At 41.4% G+C, this 15,325-nt stretch overlaps 1 protein-coding gene across 15 annotated transcripts in view; it reads left to right on the top strand.

Moving 5' to 3' along the window:
* Window positions 1-15,325, top strand: part of pde4dip (phosphodiesterase 4D interacting protein) — a 367,097-nt gene that overhangs the window by 281,597 nt on the left and 70,175 nt on the right. For all 15 annotated transcript variants that reach the window (XM_078407559.1, XM_078407562.1, XM_078407548.1 and 12 more), the window contains 4 exons: window positions 1,427-1,853; window positions 5,740-5,926; window positions 8,454-8,570; window positions 13,286-13,823. In XM_078407559.1, the coding sequence (XP_078263685.1) occupies window positions 1,427-1,853; window positions 5,740-5,926; window positions 8,454-8,570; window positions 13,286-13,823 (1,269 nt within the window). The remainder of the gene's footprint in view (window positions 1-1,426; window positions 1,854-5,739; window positions 5,927-8,453; window positions 8,571-13,285; window positions 13,824-15,325) is intronic.

The raw sequence follows: 15,325 nt of genomic DNA, 5'->3' as shown, positions 1-15,325 counted from the left end.
CTAACTGAGCTTCAAGTTCATCCACTTTACTTCTTATACTTCGCGCATTCAGATATAGTACTTTTAATCCTTTGCTCATCTCACCTTTCACATCGATTCCTATTACTCTTGGCCATTCTCTCCTATTCCATGATCTTTCTGTCCCGTTAATTCTGGGGTCTTTCTTAACTTTTCCTACACTCTCTTTCCCTTTAATTCCATCCTTGTCTATCCCATTTGAAACAACCCCCCACTATTTAGTTTAAAACCACCCGTGTAGCAGTGGCAAACCTGCCTGCCAGAATGCGGGTCCCCCGCCTGTTGAGGTGCAACCCATCCCTTTTGTACAATTCGCCCTTACTTGTACAATTCACCCTTCTCCTGCATCTGTGATACTGCAAATGTTTGCTCATAATTTTACTATCAATAGACCACAAGTATTAAGACTATTAATCATTGTCGTCAATCATTTATATAAGCACATAAAAACGAGACCCTCCAGCCTACACTGCCACTGAATAAGATAAAGGATGATATGATCCTGGCTTTTTACTGTATGCATATTTGTGGAGATCTTGACGTTCTAAGTTACATCTGGTAGTATTGATAAACACCAGCATTTTGTATGACATTTACTTACATTTCCCAAGTCATTGGGAAGTGAACCATTGTGCTCAATGAGTATTAAATAAATGTTCTATACCATGGACTATTCATTAAATAATGTAAGTTTAGAAGTTTAGAACTCAGAACTAATTCCTTAGTTTCCATGTACTACGATGCCTCTCATTTCTATATCTAATCACGTTAATGGATCATCTAATTAACCAATTAAATAAACTGGACTGGGCCAATTTATTTGTAAGGAGGAGGTATGGGGGAGGGGTTTGGTGAGTGACTCATCTAAAGACAATAGGTCAGCTGATCAATTAAATGAACTAGATATACAGAAGGAAAAACAGATGTTTGTGAGGACACTAAATTGATCATCCAGCATTTGAGGAGAAACAGTTTCCGATGATGATCTTTCCAGAATAAGGTATGGTATTGTTAAGTTGCAAACTGCCTCTGTGAACCAATATCTGTTTTCAATGTACTGAATAACTGTTAGCCCATTGCCAGGTCCATCTGACCGTGTAGCAATTTGCATTTCCATGGTGTATTTAGCGAATGAATCAAGGTGTTTCACAAACCTGGTGACTGACAGAAGGTGGGAACACGGTTTATGATTTGTCAGACCAATTCCAACAAAACCTTTGAATGTGTGGATTGTTGATTATCTGCAGTATCAGGGAGATGTCATAGGGAGGGGTAGATATTTGTTGACGTTCATGATTATCATAGTCTTTAATGTATTTTAAATGGTATTAAAGTAAAAAAGATTGAAAATAGGTACATTAAACACTGATGATGGCATTCATTTTAATCTACCTTCATTCATTGATAGGCCATTACGTAATCAGACTTTGGAGAATGCGGAACAAAACAACAGCGCGGAAGAGTGTCTTGCGTTGCAGGGACAGGGGACAGAAGCAAAGAAGGACAGCCTTGATGTATGGGGCCTCAGAGAGGAGATCATAAAGCTAACCGTGACATTACAAAACTCGGAAACAATTATCAGTCTCCTGAAAGAACAGCTGGAGCTCAACTCTTCCCAGACTGGAGAAAAACATTTCAATCCAGAGCTCATTGTCAATATGGCCAAAGAAATTGAACGACTAAAGTTTGAGTTCGGCATAACTCAGCACTTGAAGGCAGCCATGCATCCGTGTGACCGTGGGACAAAACGGGCCAGACCCCATTCACTCGACCTTGGAACTATGTTGTCACAGGGTAAAAATGAGACCCCAAACGTCACTGATGCTGGTCAGCAGGTTAGTGTGAATAAACCTTCTGACCTGTGCAATTACTTCAACAATTTAGCAAAGAAATGAATATCTTACAGTAATATTTTAACTTGCATCTCCACTTCTTAAAATGAATTTACTAAACATTAAAGTCATATGTGTTTATGTGCATGCATGCACACTGCATGTGCATATATTGTCCACTTTGATTTCATGGTGTTTGTTGGAAGGAGTATTGATTCATCTCAGTGTCTGCGCATGCTGAAAATAATGTGGACGAAAAGCTTGAGGCTGCTTTTATTCATTAGCTTTTGTGATCAGTTAGGCATTCACACTAGTAAGTTGATAAGATCCTCTGTTCTAGTAGTTGAGTCGGATAGGACCGTTTCCTTTCACATTTGATCATTCATGAAAATATTGAAAGAACATTTTTCCATTTTTTGAAATATTATCCCCAAACGTATGTTTTACAGGTAGTTCTAATGTTTCCATAGCATGAATTGGATGTAACATGAATGATGAATTAGGGAGCAGAATTTGCATTATGGGGGCTAAATTGGGTATAATGCAGGAAATAGAGAACAACTTAAAAGTTATTTTGGAAAGTGACATGCAAGGAAAAGCCATCTTGGATTTAAAAAGTGTAGGGGGAAAAACTGTTTCCATGTAACGTCCCCATAGTAATCAGATGACACTGTCTCTAAAGAGCACAGTTGCCACTTTAACTGCTGGTGCCCCTTCATAGAAACATAGAAAATAGGTGCAGGAGGAGGCCATTCGGCCCTTCGAGCCAGCACCGCCATTCATTATGATCATGGCTGATCATCCACAATCAGTAACCCGTGCCTGCCTTCTCCCCATTTCCCTTGATTCCACTAGCCCCTAGAGCTCTATCAAACTCTCTCTTAAATCCATCCAGTGATTTGGCCTCAACTGCTCTCTGTGGTAGAGAATTCCACAAATTCACAACTCACCTCAGTTTTAAATGGCCTCCCCTTTATTCTAAGACTGTGGCCCCTGGTTCTGGACTCCCCCAACATTGGGAACATTTTTCCTGCATCTAGATTGTCCAGTCCTTTTATAATTTTATATGTCTCTATAAGATCCCCTCTCATCCTTCTAAACTCTGGTGAATACAAGCATAGTCTTTTCAATCTTTCCTCATATGACAGTTCCACCATCCCAGGGATCAATCTCGTGAACCTACGCTGCACTGCCTAAATTACAAGGATGTCCTTCCTCAAATTAGGAGACCAAAACTGTACACAATACTCCAGATGTGGTCTTACCAGGGCCCTATACAACTGCAGAAAAACCTCTTTACTTCTATACTGAAATCCTCTCGTTATGAAGGCCAACATGCCATTAGCTTTATTCACAAAATGCTGGAGTAACTCAGCAGGTCAGGCAGCATCTCGGGAGAGAAGGAATGGGTGACGTTTTGGGTCGAGACCCTTCTCGACCCGAAACGTCACCCATTCCTTCTCTCCCGAGATGCTGCCTGACCTGCTGAGTTACTCCAGCATTTTGTGAATAAATCGATTTGTACCAGCATCTGCAATTATTTTCTTATATGCCATTAGCTTTCTTCACTGCCTGCTGTACCTGCACGCCAACTTTCAGTGACTGGTGTACAAGGACACCCAGGTCTCGCTGCACTTCCCCCTTACCTAACCTAACACCATTGCGATAATAATCTGCCTCCTTGTTTTTGCCGCCAAAGTGGATAACCTCACATTTATCCACATTATACTGCATCTGCCATGCATCTGCCCACTCACTCAACCTGTCCAGGTCACCCTGCAACCTCCTAACATCCTCTTCGCAGTTCACACTGCCACCCAGCTTTGTGTCATCTGCAAACTTGCTAGTGTTACTTCTAATTCCTTCATCCAAATCATTAATATATATGGTGAATAGTTGCGGCCCCAACACCGAGCCTTGCGGCACTCCACTCGCCACTGCCTGCCATTCTGAAAAGGACCCGTTTACTCCTACTCTTTGATGCCTGTCTGCCAACCAATTCTCTATCCATGTTAACACTCTACCCCCAAAAACCATGTGCTCTAATTTTGCTCACCAATCTCCCATGTGGGACCTTATCAAAGGCTTTCTGAAAGTCTAGATACACTACATCCACTGGCTCCCCTTCATCCATTTTACTTGTCACATCCTCAAAAAATTCCATTCAAATTGACAATTGACACATGTACCCTTTTAATCAAAGTAACATACAGCCTTTTGTATTTTTTAGCTTGCAGTCACAAAATAAATACAGAAAGTGCTGGGAAACTCAACAGGTCAAACATTTGTTTGATTTTCAATAGGAGAACAAGTGGGGGAGACATGTGTAGTATGATGGAAATGTATGTGTCATCATATTGATCTGTGTATATGTTGTCAATGGTAAGGTTGTGGGACCTGCTTGGGAGCCCAGACTTGTGCAAGAAAATAAGATAAAATGGGCTAGCATGATATAAATAAAGAAAGTGAAAAATGTTAGAAATTCATGGCAAGACAAGCAGCATCTTTTTAAAGACCAACAGTTAATATTTCAGACGAGGGACCCGACATCAGGCCTGAGAGATGGAGAAACATGTTATTCTAGAGAAAAGAAGATGGGTCAACGCATTCTGAAATTTATTTGCATTTGTGATGTATTATCTTTCTAATGAAAATAACATCTTCTACACAATGCTTTATAACGTATGCATCACAAAGAAGTCAATGCAATATGCATGGCTTGTTAATCATTGTCATGTGTCTGAGGATTAAGATTTGATTCAAAATACAAGTTTAGAGCGTTTTTTTCCTTATGTGGATGATTCCCAACTTTTGTGCGCTGAATTTCCTTAAACTGTTGTGCTGTAACATAGACATGGGTAGTTTTTAAATTGACACTTTTAATAATAACCTGCCATAACTTTGGGTGCTTTCATACCCTGACACCAATTTGTCCCTTTCCTCATCTCCTTATTTCCCTGTACCCCTGCATCCATTCTTTATCACATCCATCAGCTCCCCAATAATTACGTTTGGCCATTAACCTATTTTAAAGGCTAATTTACAGTGAGTGATTATCCTTCAAACATATCTTTGCAATGTGGGACAAAACCAGAGCAGCTGAGGGTAACCAGGTGGTATCAGAAAATATATTTCAACTCCACACAGACAGCACCCAAAGGCAAAACTAAACCTGGGAGTTTAAAGTTATGATGCACTTACTGTGTACTGTCCAAACCAATCCAATACAGGTTTTTTTTAAATTTTGTGATCAGTTTAAGTGTCACATGGCAAGTAACAGTCACAAGGGACGTGAATCTGTAGTTCTATTAATAAACAAAAGTTACTTAATTTCTAACTAGCATCTCATTTTCAGCATTCTGTTGATCTGAGGATTTTGCAAATGGCTTGGTATAAACATTAGTGTCCCCATATTTGGTAAGTGCATTTGTTCTCCTTCCAGAGTGCCTTGCAGACTTGGCACATTTTTGGGCTCGACCTGGATCTATGCTAAGTTGGCTCATCTCCCTGACAGCAATGATGGTTCATTTGGTTTATGGCTAGAGTGTTGAAAAAACAATTATGCTTTCAGACGAAATGTGTAGGAAGGAACTGCAGATGCTGGTTTAAACCGAAGCTAAACGGAAAGGGTCGAGACATCACCCATTCTTTGTCTCCAGAGATGCTGCCTGTCCCGCTGAGTTACTCCAGCATTTTGTGGCTATTATGCTTTCAGAGTTCCCTTGACATCTTTTCACAATTAACAAGAAAACTGCACAAAATATATTGGTAACTGATTTTACTGTATCCCTAAAATGCACTTCTACCTATTGATTGCTATAAAATACTCTTATGTGGCTTCTTCTCTGTAATTTCTCTTTAACTTTTCTCCTTTTGTGTTACTGTCTAGGTTGGATTCATTTTGCAAGATGTCAGTCTGTGGCATCATGGGGTGCTTGGACAGCAATCCAACCAGTTTGAAACCAAGCTGGCTAAGTATAGACAACAGAACAAGGAATTACAGGAGAAACTCGTGGTGACCGAGGCAACTGTAAAGGCCCAGGATAACCAGTTGCAGCAGTACAAAGACCTACTCGGTATGTATCATCTCAGCTTATCAAGAGCCAGAACAAAGTCCTTGTGTATTGGGCGAACATGGTTATCTGCCATTGTCTTTTGTTGTGTTGTGCATTAACACATTGGCCTCAACCTCAACCTTAATATAATGGCCCACTTGTTCCTCAGAAGTAATTGGATGGTTGGGGAAAGCGGGACGGTAGCGCAGCGGTAGAGTTGCTGCTTTACAGCGAATGCAGCGCCGGAGACTCAGGTTCGATCCTGACTACGGGTGCTGTACTGTAAGGAGTTTGTACGTTCTCCCCGTGACCTGCGTGGGTTTTCTCCGAGATCTTCGGTTTCCTCCCACACTCCAAAGACGTACAGGTATGTAGGTTAATTGGCTGGGTAAATGTAAAAATTGTCCCTAGTGGGTGTAGGATAGTGTTAATGTACGGGGATCGCTGGGCGGCACGGACTTGGAGGGCCGAAAAGGCCTGTTTCCGGCTGTATATATATGATATGATATGATATGATGACTCAGGAGTGGATTTTCCTTTTGCAGGTGTTCATAAATCTTTTGGCCCTGTGAGGAAAGGCATTAATTGTAAATGGTTGGTCAATTTCCTGTTGATTACAATCAACTTCTTAGATAACATTTAGCTCTGTTTTATAACAACTCCTCAACGCACTTTTCTTCCAACAGTCACAAACTCCTGGTTATCTTGGAAGCCAGTTCCTTCTCGTGCAGTGCTAGCATTCATTATTGCCAAAGGGATGCATCTTGCATTCCTTGTTTCACATTTTCAGTACACCTGCCTATTTGTGGGCATCTTGTGGGTCACGTTCAAAAGTTATGGTGAATCTGGGTGCATCCTAGGTTCTGCTTCCCTTTAATCTCAGTACTTGCTAGCAAAGTCAAAGCAATGTCCCACTGGAGGGTCCAATTTCCCTCAGATTTATAATCAAAATAGAAACTAAACCAAAACGTATCCTTAACATTTAATACCCAAACTGTCCAATTTTACATTTACAGTTAAAAAAAGTCATATAGCATGGATATAGGTGCTACAGCTCAACTCGCCCATGCTGACCAAGTTTCTCCATCTAAGTTAGTCCCATTTGCCTGGATTTGGTCCATATACATCTGAATCTTTCCTATCCATGTGCCTTTTAAATGTTATTGTATCTGGCTCAATTACTTCCTCGGGCAGCTCATTCCATATACCCACCACCTGCTGAGTGAAAAACTCGGGTTCCTATTAAATCTTTCTCCTCTCACCAGAAACCTACATCCGCTTCTTCTTGATTTTCCTACACTGGGTAAAAGACTATGTGCTTACACCCTATCAATTCCTCTCATGATTTTATTCACCTCTATAAGATCAGCCCTTAGCCTTCTGCACTCCAAGGAATAATGTTCTAGCTGCCCCAATCTCTCTCTATAACGTGGGCCCTCAAGGCCTGGCAACATCCTCATAAAGCTTCCCTGCAGTCTTTCTAGTTTAATGACATCCTTCCTATAGTAGAGTGTGCAAAACTGAACACAATGATCCAAATGCGGCCTCACCAACATCTTGTACAACTGTATCATAATGTGCCAACGTCCACACTCAATACTTTGACTGATGAAGGCTAATGTACCAAAAGCCTCCTTGACCACCCTATCTACTGTGAGAGCACTCTCAGGAAACTGTGTAACTGTATACATGTACTATGAGATACCTCTGCTCTACAACCTCCCTAGGACCCTACCATTCATGTGAAGGTTCTGCCCCAGTTTGACTTCCCAATATGCAACATCTCACAGTTTGTCTGCATTAAACTCCATTAGCCATTCTTCATCACACTTACCCGGCTTATCAAGATCTTGCTGTAATTTTTGATAGCCATCTTCACCGTCTACAATCTAGTTTAATGTAATCTGCAAACTTACGAATCATGCCTTGCACATTTTTATCTAAATCGTTGATATACCTTCTTTTGAACAGTTCTGATTCAAAATAATTGAGGCGCGAACCTAAACTTTAAAAAAATCTTTGAAACCGCAAAAACAACTTGGGAAACATAGCATTCTATTTCAAAAAGACATTAGTGCTGCCACTTCTAGTCCATAATATGGATTAAGATAGAGAAACTAATTGGAACAATCAACATGGATTTATACAGATAAATGTACGAGACCCTTAATTTTTTGGGAAGTGGCTTGAATGTTCAAATGGAACCTTGTAGCCCATTTGACAGTGTCCCATGAGGGACTTCTTGCAATAAGTGAGACACATTATTAATCGGGTATCCAACTGATGTGCAAGTGGCAAGGTATTGGTAGGATATCAGCAGCTTAGTTGATGACTTGTAAATGTGATGACGGGTTTATCTGTATTTCTTCTGCATAATTGACTAACAGAATACTGGGATGACAAGCTACTGAGGAATAATACTTGTTATTCTATTTCATAGGTTATTTAAATTCGAAGGTAATGGGGGGAAACATACAGATCTGAATTTTGCTGCTTGCCTATGGCTTTTAGTTCTTACCTCTTATTGTGATGTTTGTACATTCCCCAGCTGAATCATCAGTGGAGCAGGACAATAAACAGGTGCAAGTGGACTTGCAAGACCTTGGTTATGAAACTTGCGGAAGAAGTGAAAATGAAGCTGAAAGAGAAGAGGCCAGTAGTCCAGGTAAAGACAGGAGCATCTCTGTGATGGAGACTCTAGTCTACTTCATGTGAATGTAGCATTGTGCTAAGTAGTTCCAGCATAAAGGATGATCTGCAAAGGGAGACCCAGAAGCTTGGTAGGTTATCCTTCCTAGCTTTCTCCAATGTGTTACAGTACCCAAGAGTGGAAATTTGAGTTCACATTTTGTTTGTAAATGGAGAGCTGATACTTACTAATAGGACCTGTTGAATTGGGACTCTGCTCGACCCAATATAATTGGATCATCATCTTCCTCGTCAGCAGGCCTCAATCACAATAAATTGCTAATAGCACTTCCTCCTTGTTGACCATCAATGTTCGTCCACTATATGACAGAGCTCAAAAACAAGAAAGGTGTCATTGCTATAATAGGATTTATTATCTGCCTCCCAATAGCCAGCGGAGCTAGACGAACAGATATTCAGATAGATTGCGGAAAACTGCAAAAGCAACGGGGCTGTTGTAATGGGCAACTTTAACTCCCCCAGTATTGATTGGGACATCCTCAGTGAAAAAATCTTAGATGGGGCAGAATTTGTAAGGTGTATCCAAGAGAATTTCCTGAAACACTATGTGCTTCGTCCAACTTAAGGAGGGATCATACTGGACCTTGTATTAGGAGACAAGCCTGGCCAGGTAACTGGTGTATTCAAGAGCATTTTGGGAACAGTGATCACAACTCCAACAGTCTCATTAAGATAGCTATAAATAAGGATCAGTCTGCACCTTGGGGGAAGATACTAAACTGGGGTTAGGCAGATTACAGCGTTATTAAGCACCCTCTAGCCACTCTGAGTTGCCCCAGCCTTTTGTGTCTTTTTTTTGTATCTGCAGCTCCTTGTATCTACTATTTGATAAAGTCCCTCATGGTAGACTGATTTAGATAATGATGCACGGGATCCCCAGTGATTTGAACTGGCTTACTCATGGAGGACATAGGGTTGTGGTGGAAAGGTGTTATCTGGCTGGAGGTCTGTGACCAGTGAAGATCCAGAGGGATCTGTGCTGGGACCTCTGTGGTTTGTGATATATATATATATAAACGATTGGATGCAAATGTAGATGTATTGATTAGTAAATGTGCACAAAACACCAAAATTGGTGGAGTTGCGAACAGTGAGGAACGCTGTCAAAGAATACATTTGGATATAGATCAGCTACAGAATTGGGCGGAGAAATGACAGATGAAGTTTGATCTGAGCAGTTTAAAAGACATTTGGACAGGTATAGGGATAGGGGCCAAATTGGATCAAATCAGACTAGCTTAGAGCCACGTTGAGCCAATAGACCTGTTGCTGTGCTCCATACCTCTAAAGATATCATTTATTGTCTTTATCAACTTGTGGCTACTTTCCTGGAGCTTTGGACCTGGACCACAAGATCCCTCTGTTCATCAGGGTTGTGAAGGGTCCTGCCATTAACTCTGTACTTTCCTTAAAGCTATGCCCTTTAATTTTAAACTCCCCCAGTCTCAACAAAAGATTCTGACTATCTACCCTATCCATGCTCTCATATTGTTGTGAGCTCTTTTTGCCTAACAGTGTTGTTATGAAATACCACTACACAGTTTTCATTGAACACGATTCTATTCAAGGGCTGTGTGATGCACAGCTACTATTACATAGCTACATGACCCAGGTGCATTCCCGATCTCAGGTGCTCTCTATGAAATGTTTTGCACATTCTTCCTGTGACCACTCAGGCTTTCTCTGGGTGCTCAGTTTTCCTCCCACATTGCAAATTCACACTATTAGGTTAATTGGTTATAGTATAGTGGGGAGTTAATGGGTATATGAGAGAGAATAGGTTACATGGAAGTAAATAGGGGAATGGGATTACTTTAACAGCTGGGATGGATGCAAAGTGTCGAATGGCCTTCTTCCATGTTGTAACAAAAAATGAATATTACTTAGTCAAGCTAATTACAGCTACAGTGGGTTAAATGTAATAAAAGAGAAATAGAATAAATCTGGATAGATATTTACAGGGAGATGGGGAGATGAAGTAGTGTGGAATTTGGATGTCTTGAAGATTTTAACAACAGCATCTTAACAAAATGGGGAGGGGGATTAGTTAGTCAGTTTCAGTCAGTTTAATTTATTGTCACGTATACCGAGGTACAGTGAAAAGCTTTTGTTGCGTGCTATCCAGGCAGTAGAAAGACAATACATGATTAGTTATAAGCTATAATATCTAAATGACCTCGGGTCATTCCACGACATCATCCCTACCACAAGCAATCCTTTATGACATGACCCCACCTCTCTCACATCAGAAGACAAACAGGGAACATTTCAGTCATGGCATTTTAAAAGAAAGTTATAGCAAAGCTTGGTATTTCAAACATTAATTTTCTGAACATTGCCAAAAATAATTAGTTCCTGTGGTGTATAAATGGACATTCTCTGCACTGGACATAATACCATCCGGTTGTCCTCGAATGCAGAGTGTATTCAGAGAACAATCTGAGGTATTTTGCAACAAAGTAAGTGATTCAAACAATGAATTAATGATCTGATAATGTGGTTGTATTTATGAACAATCTTGCTATGTTCTCCTTGATAAGGGGTGTTTCATTAATAATAACTACATAGGTTTGATTAGATGAAGCTTGGAAGGTGCAACGGTGTGGATAATGGGGGAAAAATAGCCAAGGTTCCTGATTAAACCAGATTTGCACAAATTCTGACAACCTGAACCACATCTCACCAAATGACTGGCAAAATAAATAGGCTGTCAAAAGGCAGTGGAAAAGAAAAAAAAATCTCTGGTAATTAGGAGAAAGGAGAGAGACCACAATCAGAGGAGAACCCATGATAGGCTGTGGAAGGGTCTCGACCCAAAACGTCACCCATTCCTTCTCTCCAGAGATGCTGCCTGTCCCGCTGAGTTACCCCAGCTTTTTGTGTCTATCTTTGTTTAAACCAGCATCCGCAGTTCCTTCCGACACATAGGCTGTGCAATGGCTGGTGAAACTGAAAGCTTCCCTAAGGAATGGGGACCTATTTTTTTTAGATGGAGGACATTAGGTCAAGCAAATTTGTTTCAGAGAGATGGGATATATTATTGATAAGTTTAAATTCAGGCAAACATAGTGTAGCTGGGATTGTGAAGTAAATTTAACTGAGACAACCCACCCAGACTTGATCTGAAGCTGACCCAGCAATTCCACTGCCAATAAAATGTCCAGAAATCCGTACCCAGATATTATTACCATGGCTTTTCCTGCCAGCCAGGCTATGAACTCAGACAGCAAGAAGTGGAAGAATTACAGATAATATTAAAGCCCTACCTTTAAATTCTTCTTGCTATATTTTCTCCACGTTTCCATGCTTTCCAGGGGACATAATTGGGGTGACCACATTATGTAAATATAGATGATCATGCAAATGATTACAAGTCAGTAAAATGCTAATCCCATGTGGGGCCTGACAATACCTTAATTGAATTGGGAAAGGATAGGAAAAAGATAAATAAAGCAAAACTATCTTATTGTAGAGTTTTATATTTCTTTCTTTCAAAATGTTAGATAATATTAACCCAATAAACAAATGATCCCTTTAGTTTTAGTGATCACTGTTTTATAGTCGACATTGACTACATTTACAGGTTGATCTTGTGCTGCCTCCTTCAGATTCCTGGCAAATAGGCCTCATCCGAGCTGCATCAATCAAGGCATTAACGTGTTGAATTCACTGAAATTGATTGTTTGGAAAATTGTTTTTGCTGCACAACAATTCCTGGCAAATAGGCCTCATCCGTGCTGCACTGTGCCCACAGCACAGCACAGTGCAGCACTGTGCCCACAGCACAGTGGTGCAGCAGTAGATTTGCTGCCTTACAGTTTGAATCCTGACTATGAATGCTGCCTGTACAGAGTTTGTACATTCTTCCTGTGACGCATGGGTTATCTCCGAGTGTTCTGGTTTCCTCCCACACTCCAAGGATGTACAGGTTTGCCGGTTAATTGGCTTCTGTAAAATTGTAAATTGTCCCTAGTGTAGGGAAAGTGCCAGTGTACCGGGTGATCGCTGGTCAGCATGGACTCGGTGGGCCGAAGGGCCTGTTTCCACGCTGTATCTCTAAAGTCTAATGTCTAAACTCCATTAAATGCCTTTTTTTTAAAAACACAATTATAGAGTGATACAGTGTGGAAACAAACCTTGTCCCAGCTGCACTAGTCCCACCTGCCCGCGTTTGGTCCAATGATGGTGAAGATCTGTTAGTGGATAAAATAATTTTTGCACAATTTTATATCATACAGTTATATATAACATTTTTGTTTCACTACGCAAACACTGATGGATTTTTAATATATAATTGAAAGATTTTGTAAAAGCTATTTAATAACTCAGAAGTGCTGGAAAAGTCAATGGTTATCACAACCTACATAGGGCACAAAACTAAGTTTATATTAATGTACCATGCTTGTTGAGCTGTGAAATTTCTGTTTTATAGCCAAAATATTGAGTAAGGGAAAGATTAAACTGTTATGTTCAAGTAACACCACAGATATTGAAGCCTGCATACACACATGCAGACTCAGACTCAGGCACACAGTCTCGTGGGCAAAATAATCAAGAGATATCTAAGGCATGTAGCAGTTCAAAGAAGAGTAAATAAAAATAATTATAGCAAAGAGGAATTAACTGTACGCAAGAAAAACATAAACTAACTCGTATTATTTCCTAATGCAGACTACGGTGAAGTTGATTTGCAAGAACAATTGTACCCATCCTCAAAGGAGAAAATGGCCCAGCAAAACTCTACCCTAGGGAAACTACGCTCCTCTGCCTCCCACCCTGTCTTTTCCCTTCCACAGTCAATGAAGTCCTGCCTGAGGAAGGAGCTTACTTTTGAAAATGATGGAAAGTTTAGTGACATTGCCATGTTGCACCAACATGTCGATGACCTCAAAACGCAACTGACTGAATCTGACAAGGTCATCCGGAGCCTGCAGTCTCAAATCCGCTCCTTCTCAGAGACTAGTGATTATGCCTCCAGCCTAGAGAGACTGCAGAATATTGCACAAGGTGATGTATTTGAAGCAATGCAGCTTGATGAGCAGGAAGATGATGACGAGGCCTGGCAGTCTGATGGAGGTGACCATTGCCAACCAACGATGCGGTCCAACACAGAAATAAAGAAGCTCATTCACAGAGTTACCAGTCTAGAATCACAGCTCAAGAGTGTGAAAATGGCAGGTCCTTCGGCTAAAATTGCCTCCTGGTCAGGGTAAATATAGAATATCATTCTTTTATTGACCGTTTTTTCCCCCCTTTTCCTTTTAAAATGGTGCTTCTCACTTGAAACACACGCTGAATATGTTTTTTTTAAATTGATTACCTCATCACCACTTATTTTAAGACCATCTTTAAGATACTTTTCAATCCACAAGATTCTATTAGTAACGTTGAATAACCAGCCATTCTATTCTTGTGACGTTGTTAGAGAGAGGATAATTCAGAACACTGGAAGAAATCCTTACTGAACCTTGAAGTGGTTGATGAATTTCAAAACAGAAAGTTAGTTTTAAGCGACATTTGTAATTTGTCACCCCAACACTATATGGTGACAAATTACATGTACTTTAATGTGTGTTTCTAAAGCGTGAATTGGATATAACGCAGGCTGATAAATAAGAGAATACTGTAGGGACATTGGGATTGGTTGGAAGGGTTCGAACCCTCGGATTGGCCAGCGAGGTCACGAGGTGGGTTAGCGTGGTAGATTCGTCAGTCTAGCGTTGGACCCCTTTTAGGTAAGACGTTAAGTAGTAGTCTAGGGCTTTGAGTGTTGCGAATTGTCACGGGGTTTTTAGAGCTGTATAATAAACTTTGACTGCAGCATCCATCGCTATCGGACTCACTACATTGGTGACCCCGAACGTGATCCGAAGATCACAAGAGCATGTCGCAGGTAGGAGCAAACAGTGGACAGCAGAGCGCCAGCGGCGTTCACCTACCCTCGTTCTGGGACCATCAGCCGCACCTGTTGTTCGTACAGGCATCGACCCAGTTCCACCTCAAGAAGGTGGAGGAAGACCAAGAGAAGTTCCACCTGCTGGTAAGCTGCCTACAGCCCGAGGTGGCCGTGCGGGTGGGACGGTACTTGACCAACCCTCCCCAAAACCGAGAAGTACGAGGGGCTCAAGAGGCTCCTGCTGAGGACTTTTGGCTGTAGCCAGAACCAGCGGGCTCTGAAGCTCCTACCGGAGCTGGGGGATCGGCTGCCGTCGGTTTTGATGACGGAGATGCTAACCTTGATTGGCGACCATCAGCCGTGTATGATGTTCGAAGCGGCATTCCCCCTTGCATATGGTCTCTAAAGCATCTGGGGGGTGGAGACCATGTGGGGATTATCGGCGTCTTAACGCTGCAACCCGGACTGACCGCTATCCGATCCCTCACATACAGGACTTCTCAGCCAGCCTCGAGGGGGCTACGGTTTTTTCAAAAATCGATTTGGTGCGGGGATATCATCAGATCCCTGTCCACCCACCGGACATTCCCAAGACGGCTACAATTACCCCATTTGGTTTATTTGAGTGGTTGCGCATGCCGTTCGGTCTCAAAAACGCGGCTCAGGCATTCCAACGTCTCATGGACCATGTGGGTCGCAGATTGTCTTTTGTATTTATTTATCTCGATGACATTCTGGTTGCCAGTCGTTCAGTCCCAGAGCACCTGATCCACCTTCGCACTGTGTTCCAGAGGCTGCAAGACCACGGCCTGATC

Source organism: Rhinoraja longicauda, chromosome 11, assembly GCF_053455715.1.
Source record: "Rhinoraja longicauda isolate Sanriku21f chromosome 11, sRhiLon1.1, whole genome shotgun sequence".
NCBI classification, from domain to species: Eukaryota; Metazoa; Chordata; class Chondrichthyes; order Rajiformes; family Arhynchobatidae; genus Rhinoraja; species Rhinoraja longicauda.
This window is presented reverse-complemented; position numbering and strand designations above follow the sequence as displayed.